General features: G+C 44.1%; 1 protein-coding gene across 12 annotated transcripts in view; it reads left to right on the top strand.

The window, feature by feature from the left end:
• The window catches only part of dmd (dystrophin), a 1,663,772-nt gene that overhangs the window by 1,310,127 nt on the left and 329,884 nt on the right, over positions 1–23,761 (top strand). For all 12 annotated transcript variants that reach the window (XM_033033201.1, XM_033033203.1, XM_033033205.1 and 9 more), the window contains one exon: positions 18,319–18,436. In XM_033033201.1, coding sequence (XP_032889092.1) covers positions 18,319–18,436 — 118 coding nt within the window. The remainder of the gene's footprint in view (positions 1–18,318; positions 18,437–23,761) is intronic.

Raw genomic sequence — 23,761 nt, 5'->3', positions numbered from 1 at the left:
GTTTTAAACTTTCCATTCCTTTGGGTCTATCAGTCTAGAGGAAGCAGCAAACTTCTGCCTGAGTCTTTCTGTGTTTAGGTTCTGAGCACGTTGCCCATCACACACTTGTGTCACGTATTTCCACAAAGGAAAAATAATATCCTTATTTTTTAAGAAAACTCAGCATGTTCATGTAATTTAGCTTTCACCTCCGAACTGATGGTTTGATCTTGGTGAGCTTGTTCTGTTAACACTGAGCCATCGGTACCTTGCAACCTTCCCACTGGTTGCCATAATCAGAGTGCCATCATGTCCTCGGGTGAAACTTGCATCTGTTGCCAAGGAAAATTAGAAACATAGAAAATCAGCCTTCGAGCCAGCACCGCCATTCAATATCATCCAAAATCAGTACCACGTTCCTGGATTTCCCACATATCCTTTGATTCTGTTAGCCCTAAGAGTTATATCCAACTCTCTCATGAAAACATCCAGTGAATTGGCCTCCATTGACTTCTGTGGCAGAGAATTCCACATATTCACAACTCTTTGGGTGAAAAAGTTTTTCATCATCTCAATCCTAAATGTCCAACCCATTATTCTTAAACTGTGACCCCTGGTTCTGGACTCCCCCAACATCGGGACATTTTTTCCTGCCCTGCCCAATCCCTTAAGAATTTTATATGTTTCTATAAGATCCCCTCATCCTTCTAAATTCTTGTGAATATAAACCCAGTTGATCCATTCCAAAATTATTTTGCTTTCTATCACTTTCACTTTGTAGACGGCATCCTTCGCACAGTAAAGTTTAGTCAGAAATTATTGTCAATTTAAATACAAAAAAATCACATTGATGAAAATTATTGTCCACTTCCACCTACATCCCTCCCTCTTGCTCTACATTTATCTCCTTATCTGACAATCTTTAGTCTCCTTTTGATCTCTAGCCTTTGTCCACTCATCTGCCAAAAAAAACTCCTCTGTATCTACATTTCTCTTGCCTGGCTTTGACTCACTCCCTCCACTTTTCCAGCTTTTTTTCCCCACTACTACAATCCGTCTGAAGAACAGTTCATAATCTCTGGAGCCTCCAAAGTGCTCCACAACCACAGATTGTTTTTTTGAAGTGTTGTCTCTGTTTCAATGTTGGAGTTCCATGTCTCAGATTGTGCAAGACCCATATTCTACATATGGACATGTTATGTGTTCTAATTCAGTGATGGTGTGTGAGGGATAATTAGTTGGCAGGATACCAAGGATGGCTCTTGAATTTTCCTTGAAAATATTCCTGTAGGGTCTATCGTACACACTAAGGACAATTAACGGAAGCCAATTAACCCACACACCTGCACGTCTTTGAAATGTTGGAGGAAACTGGAGCACCCGGAGAAATCCCACGTAGTCACAGGGAGAACGTACAAACTCCATACAGACAGCACCCGTAGCCAGGCTCGAACCCGGGTATCTGACACTGCAAGGCAGCAACTCTACCGCTGCGCCACTGTGCCGCCCATGCTAATTCATCGTGGCACTCTAGCTCCCGCTCCAGCTCCCAACTGCTATAAAGGATCTAATCTGATTACTTCTCATTTTCTGACTGACCAGTCGAATTATGTACAATTATGTGAATTATATAATATTAATCTTGTAAATTTCTAATTATTTGGCAATTATTCGCTTCAGGGAAAGATTATGTCTCATTAAAAAGCGTTGAGAACAAAGGCAGTTTGAATTACAGTACTGATAAATTAATTCAAGTTTTGAAATTTTGTAAAACATACATGTTTCCTGTTCTCCACTGATGTCCCAGCCATTTTCCTTTGAGCATTTGCCTGAGTTGTCACCCAGTCTGAAATTTCGACCCTTTTTTCAAACTGCAATCACCAGAGCATGTCCACAGATTGCCAGACTCACTTGTATAATTCCTGAGACAATTTAAAATTGCTCAGAAATTGGTGGTGGGACCATTTTGTGCTAGTTTCTTTGCATAAATAGCCTTTCCAAAGCAATTTTGCCAATATTTTGTGGTTCGTTTCGTGTTGAAGTCACGTGAACTAAGTAATTCATGTCCTGGTTTCCCCTCATGCTTATGTCATTTCCATGTTATATTTTATGCTCTCAATAATGCCATTGATACATTTGACAGCCATTAACTACTGAATGGAAGACATTGGATCAAAAAGTTACAATTTATGCCTTTATTTTTCATGTACAATTCATCATGGGGTATATTGTGGAAAGGTGTAAATCCTGTGTCATTCAAAGGAACATCACCAGGATTTAGAACGTATAGAACAGTACAGCACGGGAACAGGCATCTTTGGCCTACAATGTCCGTGCCGAACATGATGCCAATTTAAACTAATCTCCTCTGCCTGCCCATTCTTCCCTCCATTCTTCCCATTCCACATTAACTCAGTCTGCCAAACCCTACGAGAACTCTTGGTTGCAATCCCATTCCCGTTCTGATCCTTATGTCCCAGGCCTCCTCCAGTGGCAGAGTGAGGTCACATGCAAACTGGAGGAACAGCACTTCGTATTCCACTTGGGAAGCTTGCAACTCAACGGTATAAACATTGAATTCTCCAACTTTCGGTAACAAACCAACAGACACCCTCTGTCCTTTTCTCCGCCTCTTCCCTGTGCCCCACTGGATGGGCACCTATTTCTCTCACAATATTGCCCCACTTGCCTCTTTCTCCTGACCCCTTCTACCTATATCCGTGCTTCTGGCTTTACACTCTCTCCTTGTCTCCTTATTTTGCAGCCTTTTGTCTTTTCATCCCTGGCCTTTATCCATCCAGCTGCAATCAGACCCCCCCGCACCTAAGGGCGGCAGGGTGGTACAGCGATAGAGTTTCTGCCTTGCAGCGTTTGCAGTGTCGGAAACACCAGTTCGACCCTGACTACAAGTGCTGTCTGTACAGAGTTTGTACGTTCTTTCTGTGACTGTGGGGTTTTTCTCCGAGATCTTCGGTTTCCTCCCATTCTCCAAAGACGTACAGATTTGTAGGTTAATTGACTTGGGTTTGTATACTCTGCATAAGGGTAAATATTCCCTCGTGTGTGTGTATGCTTGCGTTAATGTGCGGGGATCGCTGGTCAGTGCAGACTTGGTGGGCCAAAGTGCCTTTTTAACAATATCTCTAAATTTTTTTTTTTAAACCTATATCCTTCCACCTATTGCTTCCCAGGGTTTGTCCACTTCCAGCTTTCTCCCCCCGTACTACAATCAGCTTGAATAAGAGTTCTGATTCTCAATGTCAAGAGTGTTTTATCGTCTTGATACAGGACAAATGAAAGTTTACTTGCAGCAGCACAACAGACATGTGAGCATTATTCTCAGCAGATACCATAATAAAAGACAAAAATAAGTTCAATATATATTCATTGATGCAATCTCCACTCTGCAATGGGCCACTTGGACAATAAAAACACATACGTCAGGTTGTTGTTCACAGACTAAAGCTCGGCGTTCAACACCATCATCCCCTCCAAACTTGTTACCAAGCTCAAGGAGAGGGTTCCTGTGAATCCCTATCCCACATCACCTTTCACGTCCCGCTGAGATGCTGCCTGACCCGCTGAATTACTCCAGCAGAAGATAGACACAAAAAGCTGGAGTAACGCAGCGGGCCAGGCAGCATCTCTGGAGAAAGGGAACAGGTGACATTTCAGGTCGAGACCCTTTATCGGACCCATCTGCAGTTCCTTCTATCTTCAGTGTAAACCAGCATCTGCAGTTCCTTCCTACACTTTGTGAGTTATCCAAGCACTTTGTTTTGCCTTTCTAAAAGTCTCATCATATTATCATTATGTTCTTTTTGAATCACCACTGTTTTTGATGATTATCGGAGTGTCTGCCATCTGTGATGCTGTGATTGAGATTGCGTCCTGCGATGAGCCTGTTTGCAGTTCCCGGCTCATTCACTGCCCTTTCACTGCCCCAATCTCCCACCCAGTTTGGAAATGGCTCCCTGCTGATCACCGGCCTTATCCTGCTCAATGGTAGTGGTTTGCTCATCTGTGGCTGATCACAGCTCCTGGCCGCATTACAACACTCACCACCCAGTGCATATACCTGGCCCAGTTTCCTCGCATGACATCACTATATTAAAAAAACTGTTTCAAAAATATTTCACTCAAACGAGAATGTTGCCAAAAAATGCCAAGTGCCCTCAGCTTAGCAGGAATGTGTTAACTGGGCTTCCCTTACCAGCAAGAAATAACTATTGTTAAAATCGTCAAAGCTTGTGTACAACCGTGAAATAAAGCCTGAAGCATTATATTTTTCTCTTGATGAGAAGCTGATGAGAAGCATTTTCTAAACCGTGCTTTTTTTCCTCATAAAAGGTATGAAATTGTGCCTACATAATAAGTTTAAAACTGCCTTCGTTCTTGAACTAGCAATTTAAACCTCTCTCTGAGTCTCGCTGTTTGTTGTCTTTTCTCCTAGCTGTGTCTCTTAGTTGCTTTTGGGTTACTTGTTGACCCTGAGCTGGCTTTCGTGTTTCCATGAACACACAGGCTACGCTTCAAAAACACTGCATCAATGCAAGTCTTTCTGTTGCGTGGTCAGCTTTTGTGTGTTCTGGGTTGGCTTTCTGCTTTCACTGGAGTTACTTGGCACCTTGGAGCAGACAGCAGGTGCTCAGAAACTGGCAGAATCCAAACACAAAATCATTCACTGATCAGGCAAATCGTTCATCTGATGCTTTTGACACCAATTTGGGCCCTTTGTAAATGAAGAATAATCTTGCCAATTATTGAGCTATTCCATGCATCTCCAGTATGTGTTTTTTTCAGTTGCCTTCCGTCTTTTTATGTGATTAACCTGAAATCAAAACTGTGTGACTGAACAGCATGTGCTTCATTTAGCAAATGGTTCCAGAGATGAGATTGCGTGAATATTTGATGAAAGGTCAGAGAACATCTTATTTGTACTCCCTGGTCTGGGTACTTACTTATCAGATTGGTGATTGCTTTCATCTAACAATCAGTGTAGCCATGAAGTGGAGCTCTTTAGCCTTTCTCATTTGTTAAAGGAGATATAAACACGGTGCCTTTGCTATCTGTGAGTGTTATGGGTGGGATTTCATTGCTTATTCGCTGAAAGGAATGATTCTATTTAGAATATGACCATCAGGTTGCCAACTATATTTGAGATCTAATGTGACTTGCAGCCTTTCAATCTCCCTGGTGTATGCCAAATATTTGATATTTTATTCACGTGCAGCATATTTAGGCTATTCCCGTTGAATAAAATGTTTACATGCATTTATAAGGCATATGAATTGCAGACTACATATTGAAGGTTGCAGAAAGCCTGAAAGGTGTTGAAAATTAGTAATGCTGTATCATTTTGTAAATTCTGGTTCTAGACTTACCCCCTTAGTCTGGTTTAGTCAAACATTAAGCCAAACTCTGGTTCCAAAGCCTTACTTTATTGAAGAACAAGCTGCAGGGATGGTTGCCGATACACTCACGCAAGACAACAATATCTCGTGCAAACAGAGCAGGTCACAATCAACCGACACACCCCAAAGAAGGGTCTGGATCCGAAATGTCACCCATTCCTTCTATCCAGAGGCGTCTCTATGTGCTGAAATGGCTGGTTGTCTACCCTTGTACATTCTAAACTTGGAGTCTGCTACTTGTGATGCTGGTAACGGCTCCAGTGTAGTGGTCAGAGGCCCCATACCTGAAACACCTATGACAGTCTTTGCACATACACAGTGACACTTTTTTTCAAACTCAGCAAAACAGAATACGACGGGACCTCAAACTTGGCACGAAGCTTAAGGTTTACTAGGCAGCCGTAATCCTTTCTCTTTTGTATGCTTTTGAGACTTATGACACACAGCAAACAGCTCGGGCGGAAGCTGCCAATGCAGTCTCCACAAAATCCTCCAAATTCACTGGCAGGATAATCAAACCAAAATCATTGTCCTCTTCAAAGCCAAATTTGAATGCCAAAGCCAAATTTCCCAGAACTGTTACCTCAGTTCAACCCTGTCAGCTCCATTGTCTGGCTACATTGTTCACATTCCTGACAGCAGACTCCCAAAATAGACACGCCAATAATGGGGAAAAGAATACTGGGAAGATAGAGAATGGGGAAAAGAATACTGGGAAGATAGAGAAAGAGATTCAAGGATGTTATCATTCTCTTGAAATAAAATGCAATATCTCCTCCTGGTAATCCTTGGCATGTGACCTCTCGAAATGGAGAAGGGATATTCAGGATGGTATTGAGAACCGAGCATTGGGGAGACGATGATCGAAAGGTGATAGATGACAGTGTAACTAATGGACACAGGCAGAATTTTGCAGGCTCCCCACTCATCTATCACCACCTGCCCATCTTTGATGGAATCTGCAAAACTCACCTTGTCATCATTGGGTCACCACAAAACCAAGGTAGAAGCAAATCCCTCAATTCTTTGACACTACTCTGCAATTAAGTCGAGTACGTAAGCTATTGGTTACCGCAAGGTCAGGTTGAAGACACTGGTAAAACGGTACAATTTTCCAGCCCTTTTAGACTGTTGCTCGTCAGTACAATCTGACGCTCAAGGAGGCGTGAAAAACCACCGGTCTGGAGATGGTATTAAAGAAGGGAAACAGTTTACTGAAGAAGGGCCTCGACCTGAAAGGTCACCCATTCCTTCTATCCAGAGAAGCTGCCTGCCCCGCTGAGTTACTCCAGCATTTTGTGTCTAACTTCAGTAGAAACGGTTTACCAGCGTGAGAAAGGTTACAAAAAAAAGGCACAGAAATAGCGGTTGAGATGGTGAGATGGGTGAGATGGATGCTGCAAGCCAGTTCAGTGTGATCCATTAGGTCCTGTGAGTGCCAAAGACAGCAAGCATGCAAGCCATGTGGGTGTGAGAGCAGGAGGCCTTATCGTGGATGTTATTGGATCCACCAATCTTATGTAGGCCTCTTCAAGATTGTCCAATGCCAAAATTCCCACAGTCCCTAATGATGGTAGCTGCTGAGACAAACAGAAGTCTGCGCCAAAGGCAAGGAAGGGTATCCATGGACCAATCTCACCTTAATTGCAGAATGAAGAAGTGGAATTTCCTATGCAAACTGATTCAGGTGCACACCAGAAGAGGAAGTTACTCAGTACATTCAAAGCCACTTCATCAATTTAGAATAAATGTATGTGTTGATATTTTCTCAAGCTGATTGTTTAACAGCCAGGATGTTTGTCGTAAATAGTTCTTCTTTCTACTGAACTGAACTGAACTGAACTTTATTTATAGAGCACTTTAAAAACAACCACTGTTGCAACAAAGTGCTGTACATGACTAATCATAAACATAAAACAAAACAATAAAAACATTAAAAGACAGTAAAAACAATAAAAAACAATAATAGAAACACTAAAACAAGAGCAAAGTCTCATGCAGGGGCGAAAGTCAAGGAATAGAAAAGGGTTTTAAAACTAGTTTTGAAAATGGACAGTGAAGGGGCCTGTCTAATGTGCAAAGGTAGAGTGTTCCATAATGTCGGAACATAATTTCTACAGGGACAGTGCAAAATGGTGTTCAGCACCAATGCCGAGGGAGCTTTCCAAGATTTGGGTGAGGTAACCTGTTGGGTTGCAGTGGAGATGGATGGGTCCAGTTGAAGATCAAGATGAGGAGTTAAGAGGGTGCGCTCGCAATCATAGTTATGAATTTGATTCAGTCACTCAATTAAGCGACCGTATGTGTGAACGATTTACAACACTGGGCACCAAAGGGTCTCTGGCGCTGTCAGGCAGCGACTCTAGTGTTGCGCCACTATGCCATCCCTACTGTATGAGATCAAGCTCAGGTTGAGCTAGATGCCATAAGAGGGGGCTACGGTGATGCAGAGACCATTCAGTAGTCGTAAAGATCGAATGAGTGCATCAGTCACACTTGGGATGTCAGCTCAATGGAGTGTCACTAAATTGCAACAGGAGAAAGTGAAAACATTTATGACCAAAGCCTTGTGAGTAATCCAGAGAGGGAAGGCAGGGACAAGGGTCCACACTCCACACGATCTAGGAGTGGAAGCCAAGGTGCAGGACAAAGTGAGAACAGAATCTTGGCAGCGAGGAGTCTTAAGAAATAAGCAAGACAGAACATGGTAATATTGGTGTAAGGTGTTTTGTAATAAGATAAAGACTGTAACAATGTAGTGATTCATAAGCCTTTTAGACAATGCTACATTAAATATGACAGATTATGTTCAAAAGTATGCAGTACCATATATTTTATCCTAATGCGTGGTTAGTCACAATTGTAACACAAAATATCAGATTAATTATGCCTGAACTCATTTGCATATATGATTGATAGGTATCAGTATTTGGAATCAAAACATAAAGATATTAGCCTTTTTTTCTCCTTTCTTCTCCCCACCCCCCCATCCTCCGTTGTACCTGCAGCTTCTGTGATGTGTGTGTTGACTGCCTTTGCTGATAGCTCCAATTTTGTTGCTGTACAGCAACACAATACAATACAATTCAATTTATTGTCATTTGGACCCCTTGAGGTCCAAACGAAATGTCGTTTCTGCAGCCATACATTACAAACAAATAGACCCAAGACACAACATAATTTACATAAACATCCATCACATTGCTGTGATGGAAGGCCAAAAAAACTTATCTCTCCACTGCACTCTCCCCCCCCGATGTCAGAGTCAAAGTCAAAGTCAAAGCCCCCGGCGGGCGATGGCGAATTGTCCCGCAGCCATTAAAGCCACGCCGGGTGATGCAAGGTCGCACACCGGGTCTTGGTGTTAGAGCCCCCGGCGCGCGCTCGCAGTCCCGCAGCCATTCCAAGCCGCGCGGGGCGGTGCTGTAAAGCCCCGCTCAGGTGCTCTTCAACCCCGCAACTCGGGCGGGAGAAGTCGCCGTTGCGGAAGCCCTGAAAAGCGGTCTCCCTCCAGGGACCCGCGGGCTCCCGGTGCCGCCCGCCAAACCCGCAGTTGCAGCCACCGAATCTCCGGGGGTCGGGTCGCAGCAGCGTCCACCACAGCTCTACCCGCTCTGGACTCGGCCAGCTCCGCGACGGTGAGGTGAGTAGTCGGCACCACAGCCCCCGGTCTTCCTGTTGGAGGCCGCTCCTCGTTGCAGCCCCAACGACAACGGAGACCCGACAAAGAAAAGGTCGGGTCTCCCGTGCAGGGAGAGATTTAAAAGTTACCCCCACCCCCCCCACACCACCCCCCCCCACACTCATACCCCAACAAAAATAACAAAAACTACATAAAAACATAAGACATAAAATAATAAAAACGCAGACGGACTGCAGAGGCCGCTGCTGACGAAAGTCGCGCCGCCCAACTAGTCTCCCAAAAGGGCCTCTGGATGAAGTACTGCTTTGATTCCTCAACAAAGAGATCATCTGATTATTCATGGACACACAAGGACCTGCTGATGGTTTTCAAATAAAGACACAGTGCTGGAGTAACTCAGTGGGTCAGACAGCATTTCTGGAGAATATGGATAGGTGACAGTTCTGACTCGATACCTCACCTATCCGTCTTGTCTAGAGATGCTACCTGACCCAATGAGTTAATCCAGCACTTTGAATCTAGTTATTCTTGCCAGGACTAGAGGGTCTGAGCTATACGAAAAGATTGAGTAGGCTGGGACTCTATTCCTTGGAGCATTGGAGGATGAGGGGTGATCTTATAGAATGTATATAAAATTATGAGAGGAATAGATCGGGTCTCTTGTCCAGAGTAGGTGAATCGAGGACCAGAGGACATAGGTTTAAGGTGAAGGGGAAATGATTTGATAGGAATCTGAGGGGTAGCTTTTTCCACACAAAGGGTGGTGGGTGTATGGAACAAACTGCCAGAGGAGGTAGTTGAGGTGTGTGGATAGGACAGGTTTGAAGGGATATGGACCAAACACAGGCAGGTGAGACTAGTATAAATGGGACATGTTGGCCGATGTGGGCAAGTTGGACCGAAAGGCCTGTTTCCACACTGTATCACTCTGACCTTTTAAAATATTTTAAGCATTCTGGAAACAAAATAAACAGGTACTTGCCACAATCGCTTGGTTCAGGTGATTGCACAATGCACCTTGTCTGTTTCAGATAGTAATTAATAATTAGAAATTCTGAATATTCAGATCAACTACCAATCTTTCTGACATGTCTGATGAATCATCAAGCCACGCAGAGAGGATAAAGCAGGCCTAATTGGAAGAATGTTACAATGCATCGTTGTCTGGCATCATCATTGCTTAAGTTATACATGGGAAATAGCTCTTTGTGACTTGGTTTGTTGAGATAGATACTTTTAACTTAAGTTGTGAATTGCTGAAACATCCTGAGGGTGTATCTGTTGACTGGAGACATCCATAATCTTCAGTGGATCCTCCAGCTATTATCGTGCGTCTTCAGAATACTGTCAATGGTTCTAAACATTTACTTTGCTGTTATATAGTTTGATGGTGAAGCCGGCACTCTTTAGTTTGACAGTTTATCACAAGTCTGATGAGGCAGTAAAATCAACAATAAGAAATCCAATTAGTGACTGCCTTTCACTTTAGTTTTGAATAAAAACAAAATCATGATGCAGGTGATGTTTAAATTGTGACATGCATTATTTTGGAGGATCTCTCCTGTATAGTGAGAGAAGTTTAGATGAGTTTAAAGGTACAGCACGGAAACAGACCCTTCAGCCCACCGAGTCCGCACCCACCATCGATCCCTGTACACTAACACTGTCCAACACACTAGGGACAATTTACAATTTTTACCAAAGTCAATTAACCTACAAACTTGTACGTCTTTGGAGTGTGGGAGGAAACCGGAGCAACTCGGGGAAAACCCACGTGGTCGCAGGGAGAACGTGCAAACTCCCTTCTGTTTAATAATTTTTTTGTGGAAAAACAATTTAGAGAGCAGAACACAGTAGGTGTACTCAGCGGGACAGACAGCATCTCTGGAGAGAAGGAATGGGTGACGTTTCGGGTCGGGACCCTTCTTCAGACCCTTTTTGACCCGAAACGTCACCCATTCCTTCTCTCCAGAGATGCTGCCTGTCCCGCTGAGTAACTCCAGCATTTTCAGTCTACCTTTGAAATAAACCAGCATCTGCAGTTATTTCCTACACAGTAGGTATATTGTTGTATATCCAAGCAGCAAAACATTGTGCCTCAAAGAATATTTCCATTATATTTACCGACAGGAATTGAGGGGAAAGGAGCATGTGTTGCAATCAAATCAAAATTGTACACAAAAGTACAGTTTAAGATTTGCATATGGTGTAAAGCAAGGGTTCCCAACCTGGGTTAATTTTACCCCCAGGGGATAAATTTCGCCCACCCAGGGAGTAAATTTGTTGATTCTGGATTTGTACATATTTTTTCTCATTGACTGACTGTGTTTGGTTCTGGTATATCTGTTCATCATTAGTTGTTCATAAATCAGTGAAATAACATTGTTATATGCTATTAAAGTTGCCAGGGGTAAACGGGACAAAAAACATTGGAACCTCTGGTGTAAAGCATTGTGCGCCATTTAGGCTGATCAAGATTCAAGGCTTCTCCTTGTTCAATAATACCAAAAAAATTGTGAGATTCCTGTTTTTTTTTTTTTAACATAAATGCAATATTATAAAGGTTTAAAGAAGCACCATGCAACTTGTTCAGATCCCAAGTTGTTATGAATGGGCCGTGGTCATATTACTATGACAACATTTCATGAATCCCATGAGGAGATTTGTTTGGCCCCATTTTGGTTCTCATCAGTATTGGCGAAGGCAGTCAAAAGAGATATTATTCTCTTTGTTTATTGTAACAATTTAAGCAGAGTTTCACATCTGAAAGGCAAATGACGATTGATTCTGGCAGAACCACAACATATAATGTGCTCCTGGCACAAATTCATTGCAATTTCTCAATGTTCATATTAATTGACCATGAAATCTGTCTCTCTCTTACTCTATCTCTGCCTCACTCTCTCTTAATTTCTCTTTCTCTACCTCTGTCGCTCTCTATGCCACTCCCCCCTCTCCCCCCTCTCCCCCTCTCCCCCTCTCCCCTCTCCCCTCTCCCCCTCTCCCCCTCTCCCCCCTTTTTTTCCTTTCCAAGGACTTTATTCAGCAAAATGCATAATACAGCGTACAAAAAGTACATTCAAAGGTTACAATACATCAAGCAGTCATTGTAGTACAATGGTGCAGTCATTATTTACAATGCTCTCGACCCCACACAGCGACCAGCGTTCACGGAAGGCCTCCAACGTCCCCATGGACACCACATGTTCCCTTTCCAGGGACAGGCGAGCACGAACATAGGCCCGGAAGAGGGGCAGGCAGCCGACTCTGGTGTGACCTCCGACCGCCCGCTGCCTGGACCCAAGAATGGCCATCTTGGCCAGGCCCAGGAGCAAACCGATAGGGAGGTCCCACCCCCCCGATCGGCTCTCCCCACTCCCTGCCTTGTGTCCAAACACCAGGTTCATAGGACTAAAATGCAACCAGAACTTGAGGAGCAGCCCCTTCAGATATTGGTACAGGGGCAGCAACCTCACACACTCCATATACGTGTGGAACACGGTCTCTTCCACGCCGCAGAAAATACAGGCGGCCGGCGAGCCCGTGAACCGACTCAAAGGTTTACTACACAACACCGCTCTGTGCAACACTCTCTACCCCTGGTTCCCAATATAAAGGGGGACGACTCCCTTGTAGAGAGACCAGGGACACGCGAGCACGGACATAGGCCAGGAAGAGGGTCCGCCCCCGCCTTCAGGTGGTAACACGGACCAACAAGGCGTGTCCAGATGGAAGACGAAGGCAAGGAGGTGCAGAATGTGCAGGAGCATTCTGTACAGTATGCGTCTCCACATCATGAAACGGCACACTGGGTATCTCGGAAAGGCGGCTCGTGTTGTGTGGAGCCGGTGCCCGAGAAATATCCCGGAGCCTGGGCCTGATGAGCAAATCCGACGGAGCGGTGGTAAGCTCAATCAGAATCACTCCACGCACATGCCTCTCCTCGACAACCGCCATGACAGGGTGAGGACAGGCCACTCTCGAATCTCTCTCCCCTTCACTCTCTCTCTCTGACTCTCTTTCTCTCTCTCTAGCTCAGGGCCTTGAGTCCTGGCAACACCCTCGTAAATCTTCTCTGCACCCTTTCCAGCTTGACAACATCTTTCCTATAATATGGTGCCCACAACTAAACACAATACTCTAAAAATGCAGCCTCACCAACGTCTTATATAACTGCAACATGACCTCCCAATTTCGTTACTCTATTCTCTGACTGATGAAGGCCAATGTGCCAAAAGTCATTTTGAACACCCTATGTGAGGCCAGCTTCAAGGATCTATGTATCTGCATTTCTATACACTTCCGCTCTTCAACTCTTCCCAGAGCCCTACCATTCACTGTGTAGGTCCTGCCCATGTTAGACTTTCCAAAATGCACCACCTCACATTTCTCTTTATTAAATTCCATCATCCATTCCCACAGCCCACCTGGCCAACCGATCAAGATCCTGCTGCAATTTTTGACATCCATCTTCACTATCTGAAATACCACCCACTTCTGTATCATCAGCCAACTTGCAAATCTTGCCATGTATGTTCTCATCCAAATCATTCATATAGATGACAAACAGTAATGGGCCCTGCAACACACCCTGAGGCACGCCACTGGTCGCAGGCCTCCAGTTTGAGAAGCAACCTTCCACCATTTCCCTCTGCTTCCTTCCATGAAGCCAGGTTTCTATCCATTCAACTATCCCATGTGCTCTAACCTTCCAAACCAGATCTCATCCTCTTTTGGGTGAAAATTACAAAATCCCTCCTACATTTTTGGGGGAAAAGTGGCATGGAAGTGCTTTTTCCTACCTGTCAAGGAAAATGAACAAACCAAACCTCTGAGTGAAATATTTCAGTGGAAAGCAATTGTTAATCCTGTCGCAGGTCAAAGATTATTCACACGGTTCAAATAAACCAGCTATATTTTGAGAGATTATACTCTGGACGCATTTTGTTTAATGTTTGTCCATCATTATCAACTTATGCTCAGCCCATAGCTGCCCTGTTTATCTAAACATTAAATCCTCTGCAACAAGATCAGATGCTGACGTGAAGGGATAGCCCTGGAAACACATCCCCAATAAGCACCAGATTAAATCCCTTTGACTATTCTGGGTCATTTCAGTTACATTTCTGTCACTTTAACAATCGCGTTGATGAATTTGCTTTTTGGTATCTTTTTTCAAAAATGATTTGGCCTGCTCATACATGCCATCCAATATAGCTCAAAATAGCTGATCAGCAGATTCAAAAGCTAACGAATCGCCGGAAATAGCCTGATTGAAGGGGTGCAGACAAAGCAACTGTTTGAGGCAATGAAATTAGATTATGTTTTGTTGAATTGAGTTTTGTGTTAGGATGATGTTCCAATCTTGATCAAGTTTTTTTCAGGGAAGCTGAGTGAGTTTGCATATAAATGACAAATGGAAGCAGACAATTGCATTGGGAATTCTATGAGACACAATCTTTCTCATGTCCTGAGCGACAACTTTGTCTATTGTTTGGCCATTTTTTTCTCCGAGATCTCCGGTTTCCTCCCACACTCCAAAAACGACAGGTTTATAGGTTAATTAGCTTGGTATAAGTGTAAATTGTCCCTAGTGTGTGTAGGATAGTGTTAATGTGCAGGAGTTGCTGGTTGGTGTAGTCCCGATGGGAAAGGGTCTGTTTCCGTGCTGTATCTCTGAACTAAACTAAACTATTCTTTTATGTTAAATTTTGACAAAGGAATTGAGTAGGAGCACTGTCTTGGTTGAAATTAAGACTAACTTGTACAATGTCCTTGACTGAAAATATCAAAGCAAAAGTTATTGTTTTAAGCGAGGGTGAGGAAGGAAATGCCTTAAGCTCACCATCTGGTGAAGAGGCTGGTGTTCGAGAGCTGATGGATAGGAAGATCAAGTCCATGAAATTGCATTTGAAAGGCAGTATAACCATATGTGAAAAAGTACAATTAGAGCTTAATGTATGAGTGATAATGATTTGGAAAATGCCTTAAGATTTAAATTGTAGATGATGAATTACTGCCCATTGACATGGTGGAACTGGATATTGCCGCATAAACAGTGGAAAAAGAGCCTTCATGCAATAATTGTGAACAGAACAAATGTTTGATATTTATGGACTGCCGGTATCCTTAAACACCTGATATTGGAAAAGTAAAGCTGGGATTAAATAACATGTACACCCATCTGTCTACACAACAAATTGCAAGTCGTGTACAAATATTTTCTTTCTTTAATACTTTCTTGTTGCATGTAATTCTGTCATACTTTCTCTGCACTTATTAATTTCAAAGCAACAAGGTGTGCAGGCTTTGGTACTCCAGGTGTTGGCTGTCACTGGGCTGCTGCAGAATATTTATCCAGAACATTTGACTATTTCCTCTACTGCTCGACAAATGCCTGAGTTCCTCAGCCCTGTTCCAACTGCATGCTATCAACACTATCTTCCATCTGACCACAATGGAGCTGAGCTCAAGCAAATCCCTTAACGACGTAGGAAAAGACTTAAGAAGAAAACAAAAGGGCAAAAAAGGAGATGTGTAGGAAGGAACTGGAGTCGCTGGTTTACACCGAAGACAGACACACAATGCTGGAGTAACTCAGTGGGACAGGCAGCATCTCTGGATAGAAGGAATGGGCAACTTTTTGGGTTGGGTCAAGACCCTTCTTTAGACACGGGTTATCCTTGCCGAATAAGGTAAAGGAGAATCCTAAAACATTCTATAAATAAGATTGAGGACTTGAGCACAAGGCTTATTTACTGAAGTGATGAAAGAGTGTCATGTAGTGTGTTTCACAGAATCATGGCTTACTTCCCACTTTCCAGACTCAACCCTCCAGCCCGAAGGTTTATTGATCCATTGCATGGGAATTGCATGGTTTCATCGGGAAAAGGTGAGGGGTGGCCTCATGGTAAATTCACGGTGGTGCTCGGACATGACGGTCTTGTCCAACTCCTGCACCATCCACCTGGCACATCTAGCAGTGAAGTGTCAACCCTTCTACCTCCCAAGAGCGTTTACTTCTATTATCACAACTGCAGTCTACATCTCACACCAAACTACGGTCTGCAACCTGCCCTGGCTGGAAACTATATAATAGACAGCAACAAACATCAGACGGCATGCCCTCTCCATTATTGACTTCTCCATTATTGCCAGCGACTGCAGCAAGACTAACTTAAAGGCGAATAGGGTGAATGCACAATCATTTATCCAGGCTATGTACATTAAGAACCAGATGACAGAGGTTTGAGGTAATAATAATAATGGATGGGATTTATATAGCGCCTTTCTAGAATACTCAAGGCGCTTTACATCGCATTATTCATTCACTCCTCAGTCACACTCGGTGGTGGTAAGCTACTTCTGTAGCCACAGCTGCCCTGGGGCAGACTGACGGAAGCGTGGCAGCTAATCTGCGCCTATGGCCCCTCCGACTACCACCAATCACTCACACACATTCACACACAGGCAAAGGTGGGTGAAATGTCTTGCCCAAGGACATAACGACAGTATGCACTCCAAGCGGGCGGGATTCGAACCGGCTACCTTCCGGTCGCCAGCCGAACACTTAGCCCACGAGGTAAGAGGGGAGAGATTTAATAGGAACCCGAGGGGTAACATTTGCCACTCAGAGGGGGGTGGGTATATGGAAAAAGCTGCCAGAGGGTTAGTTGAGACAGGTATTATAACAGCATCTAAAAGCCACCTGGACAGGTGCATGGATAGGAAAGGTTTAAAGTTTAGCTTCAATTCATCAGCTTCCACGATCTCCTCCACAATCAAAACTGATAAGAAATGTCATTAAAAATCTCATCCATCCCTGGTCATGCTGATTTTTAAGAGGATCTATTCTTTGCCTCACTGCCATTTTACTCTTAATTCACCGATGGAATTGCTAGGAAATTTCCTTTTCTCCATCTCATGCTCTCTTTGCCTTCCTGATTTCCCACTTACGTGCACTACTACGCTTCTTATACTTGTTGAGGGAGTTGCTTAATGCCGACAGCATAAATCTGACATATGCTTCCATTTCTATGACCAAACCTTCAACATCTCACACCATCTAGTGTTCCCTTAGTGTGCCCTTGCCCTTCACCCTGACAGGAGCACGCCTTCTCTGAATCTTTGCGATCACACTTTTAAAAACATTCGACCAGATCTCCCTTCACTTGCAAACATTCTTGTGCAGTTGACCTTTGCAAAGTCTCATAGAATGCCTCCAAAATTGGCCTTGCCCCAATTGAGGACCTTAGGTTGTGGACCTTTTAGTTTAGTTTAGCGATACAGCGCGAAAACAGGCCCTTCAGTCCACCGAGTCGGTGCTGACCAGCGATCCCCGAGCACTAACACTATCCTACACACACTAGGGACAGTTTAACCAAGCCAATTGGCCTACAAATCTGCATGTCTTTGGAGTGTGGGAGGAAACCGGAGCAAACTCCGCACAGAGAGCACCCATGGTCAGGATCGAAGATAAGACCTTCCACTACCTGCAACCTCCGGCAACCACCTTCAACTAGCATCGCAACCGGCTTCGACTAACAGATTACCCATTTTTAAAACGGCAACCAATTTTTGTTCACGGCCGGTTTTGAATTATTTGAAATAATTGCCGGAACATAGAAGAAGCGGAAACTACTTTCGACCATTAGGGAGACTGACAAAAACCTCCAGGAACCACACGGAAACCTTGGGTGGGGCGCAAAGTCTCCAGAGGTTTCTGTTCAGGTTTCCTAAGTGGGACAGGGGCATTAGGCAGCAACTCTACCACTGCACCAATGTTCTGCCCTGCCCTATCTTTTTTTTCTATGATGTCCACAAGCAATCCAGTGCCTCTGACTACATGGTAATATGGAAACTGCAATGCAAATGGAAGTTTTGTCAAATAATGTGTATATATTTAATTATATCTACTTAATTATGGATATGGATGAAAACCATTTTATTTGCCAGTAACCATGAAATCGAGGATCAACACAGACTATTAATTAAAAAATTTATAGCTAAGTTTGGAATAGTAGCTGAGAGCAGCAGATGTGAATGCACACATGGGCAAATCTCGTGGCATTTTAAAAATTGTCATTGAGTCACTTTACAGTCCCTCAAGTGGATTTGTAATCCTTGCACGTTTACGTTCATTAATTTTATTAATATTAGCAGTGACAAGTCCGTCACACCACATCTGGAAACCAATCTTTTTTTTGCCTCGATCATAGGGAGTAAGATTGCTGCCTTGTGAATGCTTTTCCTTATTAAGAGTCGTTGTTCTTCCTTCTCCAGGCCACTCTGCAAGACTTGGATCAAAAGCGCCCTCAGCTGGATGAGCTGATCACTGCAGCACAGAACCTGAAGAACAAGACAACCAACCAGGAAGCCCGAGCCATCATCACAGATCGCAGTAAGTACTGGACAAGTGCACAGCCACACTGTGTAGCTCCTGTACATCTGTACATCTCTAGCCTGCATTGGAGTTGTTCAATTTATAATGCTATTACTTCACTGGACAATTCATATTCAGTGAATAAGCCGTGCTGCTTTACAGCGCCGGAGATCCGGGTTCGATCCCGACTAGGGGTGCTGTCTGTACAGAGTTTGTATGTTCTTCCCGTGACCGCGTGGGTTTTGTCCAAGATTTTCGTTTTCCTCCCACACTCCAAAGACATACAGGTTAATTGGCTTGGTATAGGTGTAAATTGTCCCTTGTTAATGCACGGGGATCGCTGGTCGGCACGGACTCGGAGGGCCGAAGAGCCTGTTTCTGCGCTGTATCTCTAAACTAAACTAAACCAAAAGAAGCAGAAGAAAATAGATGTAGATACGAGGAATTGCAGGTGCTGGTTTACAAAAAAAAAGACACCAAATGCTGGAGTAGCTCAACAAGTAAGGAAGCATCTCTGGAGAGCATGGATAGGTGATGTTTTTGGTTGGGTCCCTTCTACGGACTGATTGTGTGTTGGGGGGTGGAGGGGAGAAAGCTGGAAGAGAGGAGGAACAGGTCAAAGCCTTGCATTGATACATTAATACAGGTGAATGGGGAGTTTGTAGGCAGATGGGAGGACAAAGGCCAGAGATGAAAAGACCGGAGGTGTGAGAAAAGGATTGAATCGTTGTGAATTGTGAAGCTAGAGAAAGGAATGTATCGCGAGAGGGAGGGTTTTATAGTTATCTGAAATCAGAGAATCCAGTGTTCACACCACTGGGTTATAAATCACCCAAGTGGAATATGAGGTGTTTTTCCTCCAGTTAGTGTGTTGGTTCACTCTAGCAATGGAGGAAGCCCAGGTCAGGAAGGTCAGAATGGGATTGATTGCTCCTGACTCGTATGAGTGTACAAAACAGGTTGAGGTTTGATGTCAGTAAACCGTATTCTGCACGGATAAGTAACGCAGAAGCATTGTGGCCGTACAGCTTCCAATTTCCAACCAGGATGTCACTGGAAAAGCAACAGCAACTTCTGCAGTTTTTCAAACTGCTCAGCTTAAATAAGAGAAATGTGTGACATTGGAAGAAATGTTCCCAGTTTCACTGCCGTGACTGAACAGGTAGACCTCAGCTGGACTGACAGGAGGGATTCCAGGTAACTTTAGCGGGGTGTTCAACAGAGACAGACCAGAGTCCTTGCTTCTGATGACCTTTGCTGTGGGACAGTCATAGAGTCTTGGAGCGTCAAAACCGGATTAGTGTGTGAGAGGACGGAAGATTTTTGGAGATGTGAGAGTGAAATGTGGTAGAAGGAGACTCGGATGAAGGCTTGTCGCTCGGCAGGGCCCGAACGAATGCTCACTGACGGGAGAACCAAGAGGGAGACATTAGAAACTTTGGGCGTGTGGACCGAAGGCCGGTAGGAAGGTGAACTGGGATAATGATAGACGCAACGTGCTGGGGTAACTCTGCAGCACATGCAGCATCTCTGGAAGAAAAGTATAGGCGACGTTTCGAGTCTGGATCTTCTTCAGACTGAAAGTAGGGGGTGGGGGCGGGGAGGTGGTGAAGAGCTGGAGGCGAGAAAAGACCAGGGCCAATCGGGGTCGGCAACAAATAATATCAGGATTCGAGATTCAAGATTTAAGATGCAATTTAATTGTCACATGTACCAATTAAGGTACTGTGAAATTTGAGTTACCATACAGCCATACTAAGTAAAAAAGCGAAAATACACGCCGCACATAAAATAAACATAAACATCCACCACAGTGGAAGCAACGTTCCTCTGTGAATTTATGAGGAAAAACTTTTTCACCCAAAGAGTTGTGAATCTGTGGAATTCTCTGCCTCAGAAGGCAGTGGGGGCCAATTCTCTGGATGCTTTCAAGAAAGAGTTAGATAGAGCTCTTAAAGATAGTGGAGTCAGGGGATGTGGCGAGAAGGCAGGAATTGTGGATGATCAGCCATGATCATATTGAATGGCGGTGCTGGTTCGAAGGGCTGAATGGTCTACTCCTGCACCCATTGTCTATTGATGGAAGGCAGTAAAGTTCAGTCATCTTCCTCCATTGTTCACCCGTGGTCGGGGCCTTTGAATGGGGCCGTTGCAGATGGTCCACTCTTCATGCTTTCTCGTCGGGATGGATTGGAACACTCTGCGGCATGGAGCTTCCGAGTCGGCCGCTTCTTCCCGGAGACCGCTGCTTCACGGTGTTAAAGTCCACAGGCCCTGCGGTCGGAGCTGCAACACTGGCAAACCTCGGCAAAAGATCCCAGGCTCCTGGCTGCACCCGCGGCTTGAAGCTCCGGGCCGGTCTCCAGGAAAGGCCTACCACTCCTCGTTGTAGGTCACGGGGGGGGGGGGGGGGGGGGGTACGGAGATGTGACTCGGAGGAAAATTGCATCTCTGTCGAGGTAAGTGACTGAAAAAGGTTTCCCCCGATCCACACCCCGCACCCCCCACCTAAAACATACCAAGAGACATTAAAACAAACATTCAAGACATAATTAAAATAATAAAAACAGAGAAGGGACAAAATAGACTGCTGGCGAGGCAGCCATTACGGACGCCACCCGGAGGCAGGTAATGGGAAGCCCATTGTTGGCTCGGGAAGGTGTGAACTCAAGAGGGAAATAAATATGGAGGACTGTGGAACTGGTTAGAGTCATAGAGTGATACAGCCCTTTGGCCCAACTTGCCCATACTGGCCAACATGTCCCAGTCTCACCTGCCACCATTTGGTCCATATCTGTCCAAACCTGTCTTATCTGTATACCTGTCTTCTTAAATGTTGGGATAGTCCCTGCCTCAACTAACTCCTCTGGCAGCTTGTTCCATAAATCCACCACTCTTTGTGTGAAAAAGTTACCCCTCAGATTCCTATTAAATCTTTTCCCGTAGGTCAGTGTAGGCTTGCCTTCACTCGAGCTCACCACTCGCGTCACTCCAATTGATGCAAAGCAGGTGGCATGCCAGTATGTATCGTGCTGACTGCCTACTTCACCGGTTTTGGCAGCCAGCTCATGCTAATCATCCTGTTGATCGGGCACAACAACAAAGGATTTTAATGCACTTCTGGGTATCCTGATGTGAAAAAATGGGCTCCAACCCAGCTTCTTCCTTTATGATGTGATGCAAAGCTTTTGTTCTTCAGCCAGCCACTGTTTATCCTGTACATAGTGCCGTGAAGAAGAGGCCAGCTATCCCAATGAGACGGGTCCTTCCCAGTTTGGATGAACCTTCACTTGGCACATGAGTCCCAACATTCTGATTTCTGCAGAATTGACAACTTATCTTTTCCAAGTCATTCCTCTTCCTGTTTCTGTTCTTTTTGCCCTAAACTCAGGCCTCATAAGTGCCTTCTTTTTTACCCCCTGCAGGCGCGTTGTCGAGCATTAAAGGTTTAGAAAGTGGAACATCCTGCTTCCTAAACGTTTGAATAGCTAACATTTACACCACATGGAATGTCAAACCGGAGTGATGGCCTCACTATCTGTCCACACAATGTTGTGCGGGAAGAATCATTGTCCGGTTCTTGGGGAAGAGCAAGTTGGGACTCCGGACAGTCAAAGCTGCCACAGCCAGACATAAAAACAGCTTTTTTTCCACAAGCAGTAGCTCTACTCAGTAACCAAAAGTCTGTAGCCTCCTTTTGCTCTGGTATTTTATTTCATTCACATGTTTAAACTATAATGTTTTATTCTTAATGTTTTACTGTATGTCGTGTTGTTACTTGCGAGCAGAGCGCCAAAGCAAATTCCTTGTATGTGCACATACTTGGCCAATAAGCTTATTCATTCATTCATTCATTCACTCATTCATTCATTCATTCATTCATTCATTCATTCATTCATTCATTCATTCATTCATTCATTCTTTGAATACTGTATATAGCTGTGGTCCACATTTGAAAAAGGTGTCCTGGCTTTGGAGCTGATTACAAAGAGATTCACTTGGCTAATTCCTGGGACGAGGAGGTTTGTCCCATCATCAGGAGCGACAGAAATTGGACCACTGCAGCTTGGCTTTGGAAGAATGAGGGATGATCTTATTAAAATATGTAAGATCCATGCAGGACATAACAAGCGATGTTTCTAATAGCAGGACAATCTTGAACATGGAGACAAGCCTAGGGGAGATCATTTTAAACTTGATGCACAGGAACTACTATGAAAGGGTGATGAATCTTTAAGTCTCTGTCACAGATAGTTGTGGAAACATGATCATGGGGGATATTTAAAGCAAAAACAGATAATTATTTGAAGGATCAGTGAATTGTGGGCTCAGGGGAATGGAACAGAGGAGAAGTTGAGGCCTGGGGTAGATCAGCCACAAAGGCATTAAATGGCAGTTCCTGCCCCCATATTCCTGTGTCCGAGGCCTTGTTCCAGTTATGCACTCACTGCCCCTTTTGTTGGTGCATTGTGAAAATTGTGTAAGCTTCCTGCTTAACTGGCTTCCATTGAAAAATGTGTCAAAGGACATGTTCAGTCAAAGTTCAGGAGCACTGCAGCATAAAACCACATGTAGCAACAAATTGAATCATTATCTTTTATCAGTCATAAAAAACAAGAGTTCAGAGGGGACGGTTACTTTCCAATCTATTTATCTTATTGTCAAACCATTATAGTGCAGAGGTTTGGAACTTCAGTGCCATGTTTGACCCAGTAATTGGTTTTGGCCACCTATCAGTCTATCCCGATATGCCAGAAGGTGCGTAATATTGTCAAACTTGGCCCCTGCCACATCCACTGAAATATTCACCTACATCTTTATTGCATGTCTCTCCTGCCCATCTCTGTTTTGTTCACCCTCACACTGAGGGACCTCCAAAACTCACCCGCCACACCAATGTCCCAAACTGCAGCATTGCATTTAGCACTCACAAATATGCGTTGGCTGTAAGTTAAGCAACAACTGGATTGAATAATGCTTAAGCCCTCCATGATCTCATCTGTCTCTGCCTCTGTGATCTCCTTCAGCCCTTTTGTCCATTCATAATCTCTCATTTTGACTATTTGATCATCCTTAAATGTAATCACTTTACCACCGATGACTGTCCTTTCACTGGCAAGTTCTCAAATTTCTTCCCAAAACCTTTGTACATTTTTACCTCTCTTTATGCCTTGAAATGTACCCTAAGTCAAACCTACTGTTCCATTTAACTGTTTTGGTTATCTACCCTGGTGTCTCCTTGCATGATTTAATGTCAAACTTTGTGTGAGTGAAGAGGCATGGAATATTTTAGTATGGAAAAAGCATTATATAGATTCTAGGCTTTATTGATGTTACCCAGCG

Source organism: Amblyraja radiata, chromosome 14 (genome assembly GCF_010909765.2).
Source record: "Amblyraja radiata isolate CabotCenter1 chromosome 14, sAmbRad1.1.pri, whole genome shotgun sequence".
Classification (NCBI taxonomy): domain Eukaryota; kingdom Metazoa; phylum Chordata; class Chondrichthyes; order Rajiformes; family Rajidae; genus Amblyraja; species Amblyraja radiata.
The sequence above is the reverse complement of the archived record's forward strand: the minus strand, read 5'-3'. Positions and strand labels throughout refer to the sequence as shown.